Source organism: Pempheris klunzingeri, chromosome 23 (genome assembly GCF_042242105.1).
Source record: "Pempheris klunzingeri isolate RE-2024b chromosome 23, fPemKlu1.hap1, whole genome shotgun sequence".
Classification (NCBI taxonomy): domain Eukaryota; kingdom Metazoa; phylum Chordata; class Actinopteri; order Acropomatiformes; family Pempheridae; genus Pempheris; species Pempheris klunzingeri.
The window spans coordinates 12,563,032-12,578,907 of NC_092034.1; the positions used below are offsets into that span (position 1 = coordinate 12,563,032).

Sequence of the window (15,876 nt, forward strand, 5' to 3'; positions counted from 1 at the left end):
CTTACTGTTGGAGAAAATGCATGCAGCGCAACTGATTCCTTTGAAAAATTCTGTTTCCATTGAAACATTTCATCTTGGTGTGCCTGTTGGCTTAAGGAAAGGACCGTCAGGGACAAATAACATGGGGGAAATTAAAGGAGGCAGACACAGTTCATATTGATGGATTGATATAGATAAATAGAGGATGAACATTCCACCAGTGGACAGCTAACCCGATGAAGGCCTTAGCATCCAAACTGACAGGAAGAGCAGGTGAAACTGACTCTCTAGGTCCTTTGAAAGGAATTCACTGACATCACTTTGGTGTTTGAATATTCAGAAGATTGAATGTGTCTGGTCCTTCTACCATAGATAACAAATGGAGATGCTGGGGATTGAACCCAGGACCTCATACATGCGAAGCATGCGCTCTACCACTGAGCTACATCCCCTCTTTTCTACTTTAATAGGTGGTATCAATATATCACCTTTCTGAGCAGGATTAGTGAACCTAATCCTAACGTTACTGTGAGATTGCCACACATTCTCCAACCTTGTGGTGGTGCTAGAATAATGAGTCGGAGGATTACCAAGTAGGATTCATCGTCTGAGGACTGTGAATGTCTGGACGAAAGGCATTCTTTCCAGTCATAGTGAGTTATTTCAGTGTTTATGAAACACAGACCAAGAGACCAACATTGTGATGGGTGACGAAGTCTGCATCGATCAACAAAACATCAGACGTGAATATGGGATGCAGCTTTTCATCTTCAAATGTTGTTGTAAAGATTTATTTTTGTCTGTTCACTGATCTATTTGAAAGTGACAGTAGAACGAGAGCACATGCAGTGAAGGGCCCAGGCTGGACCTGAACTGTGTTCACTGGAGTAAGAAACGAGCTTTGATTAATATTACGCACTCTACCAGGGGAGGTTCCAGGGCTCCCTCATTGCTATTTTTAAAAAAAACATGACCATAGAGGCTACCTGACCTTCACCACACGTTTATTATTGTAACCATGACAACGAAGCATCCCAAACCTTAGCTGTGTCGTGCTTTAAATGACTATGCACACATTCATAATACCACTGTGTATGTGATAAATGAAAACATCAGTTGGAGCCTTCAGCAGGCTTAGCTGAGGAACCAAAACACAGCATGGATTCAATGTTGTATTCTTTGCAACAGAAGCTCCTTTCTTATTCATTCACCTTGTAGAGTGAAGATGCATCTTAATTTTTTATTGAAAGCCTTGAATATTGTGTATAGTGACCAAAGGAGAATCAACCCTGGGAAGATGAGAGATCCTCTGAAGGCAAGGAATAGAGATGCTGGGGATTGAACCCAGGTATGTATTATGATTGAGTCCTATTCAGAGGAGGTGAAGCAGCGACATCTTCGCCTTTCTGTGCAGGGATAGTTGAATCCATTTCTTTTTTTTTACAGTATAAAATGATGGATTCAGTGATTTATATGCTTATCATCCACTTTCTGAAATCTTATGTATCATTCACATTATTGACGTTCGAGGGCAGGTTAATATTTCTGTGTATCGTGACTATTCTGGACAAAAAAATCCAAACACTTATGGATCATTTGGGTGGAATGAAAGTAATCAAATGCTTTAAATTGAGCGTTGATCCAAATCTCCAGGCTTACTTGAGCTCACTACAATAGCTTAGACCCTCAATAAAACAGCAGAATCCATTGTTGGGGGATTAGAGGAAAAGGTTTTTGGGTGGTTTGTTCCATTTCCTCCTCAGCAGAGGTGAGGGATGGGGGGTAAATCAGTTGGCAACCAGCCAGCTGCGACACAAACACCAGGTAGTGAATATCACAGAGGGTGGGTATTGACCCCATGCTCGCTCTGAAATATGTTTCAGTCAGACATTCTGAGTGAAATGTGCTCATTTCTGCTTCATGATTTTACCTAGTACCTTATATTTAGAGGTGCATCGATGCATTCAGACAGAGGGAGGGAGGGGAGAGTGTGGGCAGATGCAGCACAAGAGGTGGAAAGTGTGATGGGCAACAGGGACATGGGGGCGAGAGTGGTTAGAGGGTGCAGGGAGAGAGAGGCGGGGAGACAGAAAATCAGGGGACACTAGATCTAGGATTTAATTAGGGAAATGAAAGCTGTTAATGAAATGTGCTTCTGTGAGTGCATGTGGCCCCTTGCTCCTTGGGGCAGAAGTCCCCCGCCTTTTGTGACCCCCCTCTCCCCCTCCACCCATACACACACAGGCTGTTACTGATTAAGTGGGAGAACAGAATTAAAAACCTGCATGCGTTACTCAACCAGCACATAGATCAGTCACACTTTGGCTTAATTTAATGCCAAGAGGGACTTCCCAGCAAACAATATTTTCATCTTTATGAGCAAAGTCACTGCTTCTCTGTCTGTCCTGATGTCCAAGGACAAGGTCAATGCCACATGCATGTGTGTGTGTGTGTTTGCCTGGCCTAAAGCTGATCACTGATTCTGAGCCATATAATTACATTTGCTGGAGGTGGTGGCTCGTCTGTCTCTCTCCATCTCTTTCCCCTGTCTGATTTCTTTTTCTGTCGTCCTCTTCAACAATAATAATCCCTGAAGCTCAACCAGTGGTCCCCAACCATTAGTCACACACTCATGCAGATACATACAACACAAATGCACACATATAACCCAGTGGTGGCTTAACCCAGTGTCTGGGCTTGGCTGACACACATGCAAAAATATGTGCATGCACGTGTGCAAGCATGAACACACATACTGTAAAATAAAACGACACATTTACGGGCTTATGACGATGCACAGACAGGCATGCACTCTGACACACACACAAATTAACCGAAGGAGTGCAGGGTCACAGATTGCAGCTTCCTTACATCAGGGTCTGAATATTAATGTGTGGGGACAGATAAGCAGCCGTGGCAATCCCTTTAAGTCCGTACTCCTCCCTGGTTGGTGCTCCTTGCTAATTTATTCTGATCTGTGTGCCCAATTTATGCAAATATTGTGTTTCAATTTGAACCAGTGTGTGCTGAGTGGTAGTTTGAAGGCTTCAGTCAATCTGGCTGTGTCTGTGCATCTCGCCTCGTCTTTGTGCCCATTCATCATATCGCCTTCATTTAATGGTGTATCTTTTTTAGCACTTGCTTCACCTGTCCAGAGGGGGGTGGCAGTTGGGTTCAGCTCTTAGAGGTTTGATAGATTTCTACCAAAGGCAGTCATGCTTTCTGAATGCTTACTTGCTTTATCCCAGATGCACTGCAGTCTAAGTGACCCAGAAGAGGATCTGGACCTCCACACTGACATTGATAAATTTACCCGCCACCCAAAAGTCATGGGTGAAGGCAACGGGGCGGTTTTCAAAAGAGCACTCATCTCCAACTGCCATTGATAAAGACATTCATTGTGATTCTGAGTGATGTTTATTCGTTTAAAAGTCATTGGCTGCCTAAAGATGAGACACACGCAGCAGGCTCGATTAGAGACGGCGCCGCTCACATCTTTGCTCCATTTGGCCTTTCTTTATCAGCCCTCCCTCACCTCTGACCCCTGTCCTCCTCCTCCTTCCCCCTCTTCGTCTACCAAATCCTTTAATCCAGCTCCTCTGTGACCCCTCCCTTTTGTCCAGGAGTCGGGGTACATGTCTGCACCCCCGCCCCGTGAAATTGGCCGCTCAGCACTGCCAGTGCCAGCTATCATGCTCTCCTCTTTGCAGAAAGACAGAGGGAGCGGGAAGGAGAATATTTTCAGCACTGCAGTTATGGCTTTCGCACAATTAACATTAGAATGACAACACAGGCTTGAGCAATTTCTGAACCAAAGAGGCTGCAGTTGAATATTTTTCAAATAACTATGTATCATCAGCACCATAGATCACACTGATTTATGTGAACGAAGCTCTGAAGAAGTGAAATGTCAAGACAAATTAAGAGCACATGGCAGAGAACATCCTCTGTGTGGATTATTAGTGTGGTGCAGGCCTGCAGACCGACCGTTGACCTCACATCTACTGTTTAATCATCTTTACTTCAGACGCTCCGCCCCCTCCCTGTGACGTCAGATGACTGGCAGGTGGATTAAGGAAACCAGACCACATGCAGGAGCACACTTCTGGTAAAATGTACTTACTTTGAATGGATATCAGACTATTATATAAATTAATATTACAGCGTGACTGATAATAGATTTGTCAGGTCGATGCCATTTGTAAATAGGATTTCTAAAATGTTTTTTTCTTTTAAAGAACTGTGACCAATAACACTGACTAGGACACTCTATGGGTAATAAACAGGTACAGTCTATCTGCAAAAGGCTAATATTGGCATTGATATTGGCCTGTGTGATAAATCTTCCTAGCTCTATTACATATTGCACTGAATATTAACAGTAATACATCCACTAATCCTACTCAATAAATCACACTAACCAGGCGGATCTTTGAATTTGAGCACAGCAGAAAATGTTGCATACATCCTTAAAGTTTCAGAACTAATCCGATGACGGGCTTTACTTTAACCATTACAGGCTTTTATCTCCTTGTAGGGGGGGGGGGCAGCTCCACAACTGGATAATATTCTCACGGTGAAAACTATAATTACTCCCTGACCCCACCGCCGAAATGAATCCATAATGATGAAGGAACTCAGCTTGACTTTACTGAGAAGTTTGATTTGAATGAGTCGTCTGCACCTGTCGGCCGTGACGTCATCTTCGTACCTGTTGTGCGCCCTCGCGCTGCCTTTTCCGGAGGGCGGGGCGCGAGGCGGCTGCCTTCCACTCAGTCAGCGCTCGAGCTCTCCGGCAGCACATCCTGGAGCCGGTCACCAGCAGCCTCCACATCACCGTGTGCACCCGTGCCAGCGCTGGAGCCCCGGCCGCACAGCGCGCCACCGCGAATGTATTTCTTCTTCTCGGGTCTAAACGTGATTTCTTTTTTCCTGCTTTAATTTTCCTCAGATCGTTTCAAAGTGAAGACGAGCGGAGGGTTTTAGCGGCGGCGGGACGGGCTCGGCGACACCGGGGCACAGAGCGCGGATAGGAGCGAGCATTCAGCCTGGTGTGACCCAGGACGCTGGACGTTATTCCTGCACCGGAGGACGGTACTTTGGATTACTTTGACACTCACTTTGTGACTGGGATACAGCACAAATACCACTACGTTAATGTATCTGGTGTTTCTCAGCATGCCGCTCTCCTTTAGTGGATAATACAAACCCTCACAATTGCGCTGAGCGGATGCACTTCTTCTGTGCGCGTTGTGCAGGTAACTGCTGAGGGAAAAGCAGAAACCTGTAGCAGAATAACGGAGTCAAATATTTTATCGAGCATTTATTTAATTTAGAAATAGCCCCCAACTTGTTAATCGTTGTCTTGGACAGAGCGTTGCGCCGTTTTGAACTCTAGAGAAAGCGGTGAAGCCCGGATCAGGATCAGGATGCATCTCAGCTGAAACCACGAGTCCGGGACTTTGGTGTTGAAATCAGATCGGACGGACCTCCGCCTCCCTCCTGGGCCAGGACAGGAGCCGAATCATGATGAGTCCTGTTGTAGTGGTGTTAATCCTGCTCTCCGGAGCCTCCTGGGCAGCGACCCTGGCCGGGCTGAGTGGTGAGTGCAAAACAAAAAATCACGAGGGCAGTATTGGTGATGGTCAAAGCTGAAGCGATATTATTTTTAAGGGGGGCTTTCTTCACTCCAACAGTCTGTATTATAGACAGTTAAATGCTTATTCACAAATAAAAAGGTGGTTTTAGGTGACCTCATCATCCACAGCATCCTTGCTGATGATGACAGCAACCAAAACAATAACACGCATCAGGCTGGACGAGCAACTTCATCATACTTTGTAATGTTGTCTCATATCATTTGACCATATGCGCAGCAGAAAGAGTGTGCCCAGAATGATGTGTGTCACGCTTTGGCATTTAATTCAAAGTTAAACCTGTATTTGTGGCCGCGCCGTCAACCTCTGCTCTGCTGCGCCGTTTTTACGCACTCAGGGCGCGGTGCCAAAGGGCTGCCTTCTGCCTTTATTGTGACTTGATAGATGGTGATGCTGGCGGAGCAAGCAGGTGCCAGACTTGTTCTTCTGAACGCCAACAACAAGTGCACAGACTGGGCAGAAGCGCCAGGCAGCTGGTTCATCCAAACACTTAACAGCCCTCTAACTTAAAGGGACAGTTCGGTGGGGACCGCTTGGTAGGGACTGATGTATGTGGGGAATTTTTCTTCTCACTCACCCTCTTCCACTGAAGGCAGAGGTCAGGATCAGTGGCACTGTAAGCTGGCAGTGATTCAGCGTCTTTCTCTGGGACACTTCAGCAGAGTGGATGCAGGGGCTTTAAAAGGTTCAGGTCTCTAAAATTCACTTGAAATGTGGCTATGTGCATCACATTTACAACTGTATTTAGAAAATGCTAAGAGGGAAAATAATGAAGGGTGGAAGAGAAGCAGACACAGATTTGGTCGGCTGTAAAAAAGACAAGCCCAGCTCTCTAACAAGCCCCCCCTTTGTGCTGGGACTGTCAGGGTCAGCGGCACAGACTCGCCAGCCTTCCTGTTTTCTGAAAACTGACTGTCAGTTAAAGTGGAAAACATAAAATGAGAAAAGACATCCATCACAACAAAGTAATAAGAAGCTTATGGGGCAGTGGCCATACAGAGCTTTTTTGTGAACCTTGGGAGATTGGATTGCAGTTTATGTGTGAGTGCGTTTGTATCTTTCCATTTGTCCATGTTTTGAAAGCATTCCTGTTGTTTGCAGGTTAATAACTGTGCTGTCTCTTGACCCTACTCGTTTGTCTTCCTCTATTGGTATTTCCATCCCTTTCTCATTATTTTGTGTTTCATTATTTGCTCCAGGGGCTTTCTCCATCTTTCTACCATGTGATGGTGTTTACACCCAGATGCAGTGAGGAGGAAAAGATTTAGAGGTTGCGTCACCGAGTGTCCATTGACCACTAGCCTACACTCCAGTCACCTGACTGTATTAATGGGCTTTGCTCCACCGCTGCACTCTGCACCAGGGCTTAATGTGCTTTAACCCCTTTGCGCTTCCAATTTGTGATCGACCTACATCTAAACTCTTAGTTGCTGCAGGCTGTTGATTCAGACTTGTTTTCTGAATGAGTGCAGTGTCTGTAAGTTAGCTCCCTGTCTCTGTGTGTCATTATGCAACTGCGGCCTGTGGCATGCTGGCCCCATGACAAATACAGTTGGAGTGAGTGCCAACAAACCAATGAGAGGGAGAGACAGGGAGGAAGACATTCAGATATGATGCCCCACAGAGCAGTCTCTTTATTTTCATACTTGTAGATTAAGAAATGCATCTACATGGTCTATTTCCTGCTGTATAGTTGTCTGTGTGTTTAAATGTCTTGCTGCAGTTAAATTAGATACAGATCAAAGGTTGCAAAGCATGCACCCCTCCAAAAGTGTTTTCCATCCTCACCAGGGTGTGTGCATGCATGCGTCAGTGTTTGCATGTGTGTTATGATAACTGAAGAGAGACTCTTATGTAAGGCAGTGTAGTTGTTATGAGCAACTGGTCAGGTGATGCATCTGTGTGTGTGTGTATCTGTGTGTTTTAAGCCTGGCTTGCATGCACAGTAAAATCCAAGTGACAGACCTGCCCAGCAGTGTTGAAGCTATGTGCAAAAACACATAACAGCATATTTGTCCAGTGTCAACATATGTTTATTTTTTAAAGTTAGTTCAGCCCATATTACCCATCTGTTATTTCTCACTGTCATAATACATCTGTATCTGTTATGCTTCTAAGAGGTAATACTAAATGAAAGGGTGGATAATTAGGCTGATGATGGTTCCAATAGTTCCAACTTTCTGAGTGTTTTGGGAAAAGTTATAAAACGTCTCTGCCGAAATTACCCTCTGCATAATGAAGTTATGATTAGAGAGTGGGGTTTTCATTTAAGGAAATCACAAACAAGCGTGTCTAGTTCATCATGATTCTGTCTTTACAAACAGTTTGAAACACATTCATAAAGTATACATTTATGTTTGGATGTTTTAGTAAAGAAGTAAAGTTTAGAATATATACAAGAACTCTGATTTGCTAAAATATTCATACAACTGAGAATAATGATGAAATGATGCTGTATTTAAATACTAAACAAAACTGCTCTTGGCTTTACATTATAATACAGTATGTCAGTCTGTTGTGACCAGAGAGTGTCCCTCTACCAGCTCCAGCCTCTGTGGTCTAGCAGTCGTTTTAATGCCCCTCACATGAAACTCATTAGGGTGTTGGATACAATGCAGGGTCTGCCTCCCAGCAGTGCACTTACTGCATGGATCAGGGTTCATTTACAGTGAGGGAGAGTGGAGCTATGTCTAATTTGATTAGCTTGGGTAGTCGGATACTATGCAGGTATATACGCGTTATGTCGCTTATAAGGCCACCCAGTGTCCATCTATTATACCACCTGCTTGGCTGGTGGATCCGTTTGCCTGCCTGCTCACCAAAACTATAGTTTTTCTTTGTTTGTAGTCAACAGGAGCTTACCAGAATCCCTATTCAAACATTTCTCTCTCCAGTAGCTTTCAGTCATAGAAGATTTATCATTCTATTGTAGTTTTCTGTTTTAGTATCAACATTTGCACTTGGCTAGCGGTGAACTATGTGTGTGTGGGTGGATGGATGGATGGATGGATGGATGGATGGATGGGAGTCCCTTATAACAAAGACTAATCAAAGCAGGCTGGAAAACACAGCCAGCGCCTTGATTTCACTGTTGTGTGGTGAGTGGGACTAGAGGCTCTGTGTGTCTGTGGTCTGGTCTGTGCTTCTCCCGAATTTTACTTGCCACGTAAAACTGTTACTTCACACTAAATGACACCTGTGGGGAAATGAGGAAGCATCCAACTCTGATGAGTGTGAAAAGTGGAACCGCGGCCAGTGTTGTGGGCCGTCATGCTGAAATGAATTCCACAGTTCAGTTGAGTTCTCCCCTATGTTGCTCGCCTAGTGGTCCTGCCAGTTGTCTTGAGATGTAGCAGGAAGGTGCTGTATTATGAAAGGGGTTTTTGAATTTAATATTCACCTGATAGCCCTGGCAGTGTTAGCAGGTAGATAAGACAGGCATAGGTGTCAAAAGTCTTCACTTAATGTTAATAGAGTGATTATGCGCTTTCATCCATTCGGAAATTACAGCTCTTATTACCCTGTGCAGTTGGAGTGTGGCTAAGGCAACTCATGTGTCATGTTTATTTCAAATTTTACACAGTCGAGGGTCTGAAAGCCACTGCTTTTACATGACATGTGAAAGGTGATGTTGCTTCTGCACATAATGTGCAAAATTCTCATTGCTGCATATTTTCATTGGCTGTGGGATTGGACCACTAAATGGCCTGAACCTGTGAGAATAAGTTTGGCCCACAGTAGATTATGTGTTTGGGTTGAGGCCGCATCGTTGTCTCACGCCAGGGAATATGAAGTGGTTATCCAAAGACAAGAGAACAATCCCTCCTCTTTGTCAGCCCTGCGTCCTATATCTCTGTCTGTCTCCTCTAAGTGTAGTTGATGGGCCCTGGTGGAGTTGAGTGGTTCCATGGGAATAGAGAAAGACAGAAATGCTTTTGGCACTTCTTTCAGTGTTGTCCGATAAGCCCTAGCTCTGTGCTGACCGTAGTTTGAGTACATTACGGAAATCAGAGTCACTTTGAAACCTTCCTATCTGTATATCTCTTTAGCTTTTCGAGAAATACCTCAAGTCCCCGCCATAGCTTGTCTGGTTAGTCTCAAAACTGAGCATCTCTCTCTGTTGCTGCTACATCTCTGTTTTTTTTTCTTTCTTCTCATTCTCTTACCTTCTCTCATTCCTTTTTCTTTTCTGTTATCTTCCCAATCCTCAGTTTTCCTTGCGTCTCTGATGCTAAACTCAGAGACTAAAGCTACAGCTAAACCTCAAACTAAACCAACACCTCTAACAAAAACAAGGCAGCAGGCTGGTGTTAAAACAGTGCTCTTTAGTGTGACTTAAAGTTTGTGGAAAAGTGTTTTAAATTTGAAAGATCTAGCTAAATAAGAGTTTTTACTTGAACTAAGTTGTTGAAAAAGGAGAGGAGGCGAGGACGTGAGTGAAAGAAGGATGTGAGGATTAAATTCTGTAGGCCACCTACAGAAAATACTCTCCCGCTCCTTACATTCGTCACTAAAGTTCATGAGCTTCTCATTTTCTTATACTCATAATGCATTCCCTATGAAGCCCAGACATTGTGATTCTGATTCTGAGAATTACATTAGCGGTGCACACGTACATAGTTGTTCATGCTGTCTCCCACGTTGTTTGTGAATGGGCAGCCCACACAGGCAATCCTGTGACTGGAGCTTGTCAGAATAAAGGTCAAACTGAGTCAGATGTCAAAGGCCACACACACTCACACACACAGTCTACGCAAGCAGATTCCCTTCGTTGCATTCCCAGGAGGATTTCATGATTGGGATTCTTGGTGGCTTTTTTCCCCTCAGTCCTAATCCTGCATCTCTTGCTCTGACGTGTCCATCCCCACCTAGCATGACCACTGGCTGACACTGTAGATGGGTTGGGATTCTCCTTCCTCCTTAATTCATTCATTCCTCCCTCTTTCCTGCCATGCTGTTACTCCTCCGTTCATAAATCTTGTGAAATGTGCCGTGTCATGAAGTGAAATCCGGCTTTTGTAAACGCTGTTTCAGGATTTTTAGGCGAGTGCAATGGTGTATCTAGCATTCAGTGTGAACTAACCCATTCTCCCTCCTAATGTGTCAAGTACAACAACGTGGTCAGTGGCCCCACACTTCAATCTATGGTGCTGTGGTAGCGCCTAGTGCCATTTATTGTTTTGATGTGCTGTTGAAGTCATGTGATGTAGCCTAACGAATGAGAAAAGTCCAGTGGGGAGGAGGTTGCAGTGGTTTGATGGGTCGAATGCAGCACTATCATACAGGAAACTGCTGCTCATTACCTGCCTGAAACCTGCAGTCAACATTGACTTCTATTTAACTTAAGTACCTAACTGAACTCACATAACTAATGCATAGATTTTAACCTAAACTGTGATCTTTTCCTAAATCTAAGTAGTTTTGGTACCTAAACATAACCAAACGGTGACCATTTCACAACATAAATCACGTGTTTATTATTGTTATTATTAAGGTCACTTGACTGCTGTTACCATGACGATGAAGGTAAGCTGACGCCGTACTTTCCTGCATGTCCAAAATGTGAAATATTTCTCAGCAGGCTTTATTGTGAAAATCGAACTGCATATTGCATATTTATCAATGCTAACTTGATTGCGTAGCCCTGCACTTTCGAATCGGACATGGGACGGGTCCTGACAGTTTGAAGCGTAGCTGCTGTATTTGACGAGTTGGGAGTGAGAATGTGTCGGCATTACTTACGGAGGGCTTTAGCAGAAACGATTGCAGCGCACAGCTCAAGCATATATCAGCAACTCATTGGGATTCACTCCTGCTTTCTGCCCTCATCTCCTTCCCCTCCGGCTCTCTGTGGCGTGAAAATCCCATCTGATAGAGAGCAAGTTAAAACCAATTACAATGCATAGAGAACAGTTTTCAGCATTTAGACACAGAGGGTGCACTTAAGCTGAAGAGTTTTAGTTTTATTTCTACCCCTTGTTCTATTTAATATCAAGTTAAAGTACAGCCTTTATAGCATTTTAATCAAACCTGGACTCTCCCGGAGGCTTGTTAAATGAAAAAACTTAATTTAATGAAATCTGAGACTGAGTCTCAGAACTGTTTCCTGTCAGAGAGGCAAAACTGTCCAATACTGCTGACGGTTGTGCTGGACCATCATCAATCATACCAATCAATATTGATTTAATTGCTCACTAAGGTGAGGTAAGGGAGAAAGAGAAGGGACGGAGAGAAGGCACTGGCTAGTTAATTGTTATTACACATAGTTGGCTCATGGTTGTATTTTGATGTGAAGAGGGCTGAAAAGTGGGAGAAGAGTGGGTGGAATTGAAATGAGAGGGGAAAAAGACAGAAAGTAATAGTTATTGATGAGATGAGACAGGGAGAAAGAGAATGTAATTGATCCACTTCGGTCAGGACAAAACCAAGCAGACAGACAGGAGGTGATGGGCATCACAGGTTTAAGACAAGGTCAGAGGTCACACGGGGCCGCCTTGTTCATGCTGAGGCACTGACAGCACCCACTTAACCAGTTAGCTTTATCAAGGTCACACACACACACTGCAGCCACAAAGAAAAGATCCTCAGAGAGTTGGTGTCTGTTTACTGAGATTAATTGGAAGTCTGGAATCAACAAAAGTCATCAATCGATTGGCCGGTCAATCCATCTGTGCGTCTGTCTGCTGCCTTTCTCTGTATTGGGATGCATGTGTGTCTTCAGGTCAGTGAATGTGTCCATTTATAGAAACGCTGGAATGGGACGGCACGCTCCATCTGTGTACCTTTCTTTACGTCTGTTGCACCTTTTCTTAGGCTAGTTCTGTGAGTGAGTGTGCTGCTCTTTTGTGGGACCTGTGTCAGCATTAAGGCAACGGGAGGAGTGTCAGAGGGGAAGGAAGGAAACACACACAGCTCTCTTTTTTTCTGATTCCTCTTGTGAGTAGAACACTACACTTCCTTTGGCTCTTTCCTCTTAGACACAAACACTCACACACTTCATCCCACTTGTTTTTGGTCAATGACTCCCACATCTCTGTTGTGTCTCTGCCTGCAGCAGCCATATATATGAACAGAATGTTGTCGCCTGAGTGTTTGTGTCAGGAGAGCTCATTTAAAAGCTGGACACCTCATTTTGTGGTGGACTCCTCACTCCAACGCTTCACTGGCAGGTGGGAGCAGTCAGCTTATTTGTGCCTGTGTGAACAGGCTACAATGGCTGTAATGTAATCCGTTGGGCAACTCTGCCGATCAAAGTGCGTCCACTAATAGTGCTTGTTTTTGCCACTGACAGGCTGAGATTGTGTCTGACAACATTACGAAAAGAATCCCGACAGAGATAGACCTGTAGGATCCTTTTTGTTCAACAGTGTTTACCTTGCAATGCACAGGAGTTACTGGTCTGTATCTGCTTAAACTGGTTGGTTTGTCTTTGGTATTGTGTGCCTTTGGTTTTTCAAAGAGCTGATTTCTTTTTCAGAACTTACACGTTAAAACACCAAAGTCACAGCACCTAGACTAGCAACTCGTGTGTTCTGCAAGGTAAAATGTTTTTGTCAGTGGAGTCTGATGGCTTTGAACCAATGTGACAAGCAAAAATGATGTTACAGGTCTGTCTTTGTATGGATCCTGTCCATAATCTTGTCAGACACTTCGAATAACAACATCAGCCTGTCAGCGGCAAAAACAAGCACTTTTAGTGGACGTGTTTTGACATCCTTGGCATGGTTGCCCCAAAGGATTACATTGTAGCCATTGTAGACCATTTGTGGCAGCTGAAGCAATCTAATGGACCAATTCCAAAACTTTTCGTATCCACCAGTCAAACCCAAAATATGTGAAAAGAAATACAGAAGTTATCCTTTAATGTTCTCTGACGTGTATGGAGCACAAACTGGTACATGGAGCTTTGTTTATAATTGCGATTACTATGTCATTAAGTCTAAATGGCTCCTTCCACCCTACACATCTTTTATGTTGTTATTTTATGATGTTATTAGCCAGTTTACTACAGAGTAAGTAGATGGGACACACACATAATCACACAGACACCTCACCAGAACTAAGCCAACAGGTTGAACTGGATTATCGTTGCAAACATTCAAACTTTGGTCCAACCGGTTTCCAGAAAAAATAGAAATGCACCATAGATGGTATTTAGTGAATTTACAGTTCAATGAAGCTGGGAAAGTAAGTGTGTGTGTTAATACACACACACCGCAGGGCGTTTGGTGTTTCATGCAGAGCAAGTTACCACTCCTGCTATGATCAAGGTAACACACCTGGTCATAAAGTCAGTATGGCGACTCCCGTCTGGGGCACGCACACACACACACACACACACGCACGCACACACACACACACACACACACACACATAATATTGTCTTCAAAGAGAAACTGAATAATAGATCTTCTAAATGACAAGGATAAACTGATCAGGCTGTGTGAGACTACTTTGTGTTTGTGTGTGCATGTTTGTGGTGTGTATGTCTCTGTGTGTGTGTGTGTGTGTGGGCGCACGCATGTGTATAATGAACCAAGATATCTATTTCCTCTCTGTATATTGTGCTCGTCCACTCTTTGGCAGCCCAGTAAATCAAACCACTTCTCGGCACTCCTTCTCTCTCACTCTTTTTGTGCATGAGTGTGTGTTTGTGTGTGTTTCTTGGCAGCCTTGATTGGCACACTACCATGAGGCCCATTTCTTCCTCACACACACACACACACACACACACACACACGCGCACAGACACACATAAAGACAGCTTGACAGTAAGGGCTACCCTGCTGTTCCTACTTTGTATTTATTGATTGTTAGTGTCTTCCGCTGCAGAGAGAGTTTCTTTGGTAATATCTTGTGTGTGTTTGTGAGTGTGTGTGTGTGTCTGTGTGTGTGTGTGCATTGGTCAGATTTAAAAGTAAATATTAACTGTGCTGTTTTCTGTTTCTCCATGCTGTCTCCATGACTTGTTGATCTCCAGTTTCTCTTTTTTTTTATCATCCTCTCTCTGCATATTGACCTTCTGTCTCGTTCTTTTTATTCAATTTGGTGTGTGTAGGTGTGTGTAGGTGTGTTTGTGTGTGCGTTTGTTAGTGTGTGTGTGTGTGTGTGTGCTGTTAAGGAAATCAGAGTAACACTGGGAACCTTAATGGCAGGAAACAGGCTGGGGCAAAACACAAAGGAAAAACTGTCAGCAGTCCCCCACACACACACACACAAATGCACATGTAATCCATGTTTTTTACACATTTACACATACATGCCAATGCATTAAGAAGTACACGCATGCCGACATGCACTTCCTGTTCTTTCTTGAACCTTCACTTATCTTATGCTGATTTGAATATGAAATGTTGTATTACCTGCATATGCTGCTAGCTTTGGAGTGATGTCTTCATGTATGTGTGTGTGTGTGTGTGTGTGTGTGTGGACAAACCTCTCATTAAATTCCCCCCTCCGTCTCTCTCTCTGCCGTCCCCTCTGTCTTTCCCTTACCGCCCCTCGGTCTCCCTCCTCTGACTTCTTTATTGTGGTTTCTTTTAATTGGAGTCTAAGGTGGTAATTACAGGGAGGGAGGGAGTCTGGGAGAGGAGGAGGAAGGAGGCAGGTGGGGGGAAGAAGGAGGGAAGACGAGGAGGAGGAGGAGGAGGAGGAGGAAATAGCAGGGTTTTGATGAAAGAGCTGCAGAGGAGATGAGAGAGGGGAGACACCTTTTCGAGAGGAGCAGTTGTTGAGAACTGACCAAAAGACGTTTTTTCAAATGGTCCTTGTGTACTGCTACTACACCGAAACTGCTGATACTGCTTCTTGCACCATATAAAGTTCATAGGTAGAGGACATTGATGGACATGGTGCAAATAAATGAGTAAAGCTCATACCGTTTATGCAGTGAGGTGTGTCCATTGCACTGTTGTCGTTTGTCTCATTTTGCACAGGTTTCCTGCATGGTTTGGTTATTCACATAACCTATTCATAAGTAAGTGTGGTCCTTTTGCACTGCTGCATATTCTTTATCTGTGAATCAGGATGTATTTTGAATGTTTTGCATTGTTTAGGTTGTATAATCTTAGTTTCTTCTGCCCAAATTCGAGGCCATCTGGACTGTTGAAAATGGCTGACGCATAGACTCACACGGACAGAAAAAGTCACAGTAGGTTCATCTCCCAGAGGCCTGTGCTCACAAGAATCCTCCCATTTTTTTTGTTTATTTCTGTCCTATATTTTGTCCCTTTCTTTGTCT

General features: G+C 44.0%; 1 protein-coding gene and 1 non-coding gene across 2 annotated transcripts in view; one reads left to right on the forward strand and one right to left on the reverse strand.

Moving 5' to 3' along the window:
• Positions 1 to 359: 359 nt before the first annotated feature.
• trnaa-cgc (transfer RNA alanine (anticodon CGC)) lies at positions 360 to 431 on the reverse strand. Its single transcript has one exon. It is a non-coding gene; the product is annotated as a tRNA-Ala (tRNA).
• A 4,369-nt stretch (positions 432 to 4,800) lies between these two features.
• Positions 4,801 to 15,876, forward strand: part of sema4f (sema domain, immunoglobulin domain (Ig), transmembrane domain (TM) and short cytoplasmic domain, (semaphorin) 4F) — a 48,843-nt gene continuing 37,767 nt past the window's right edge. The window contains exon 1 of the mRNA XM_070854956.1: positions 4,801 to 5,581. Within this exon, the coding sequence (XP_070711057.1) occupies positions 5,506 to 5,581 (76 nt within the window). The 5' untranslated portion in view covers positions 4,801 to 5,505. The remainder of the gene's footprint in view (positions 5,582 to 15,876) is intronic.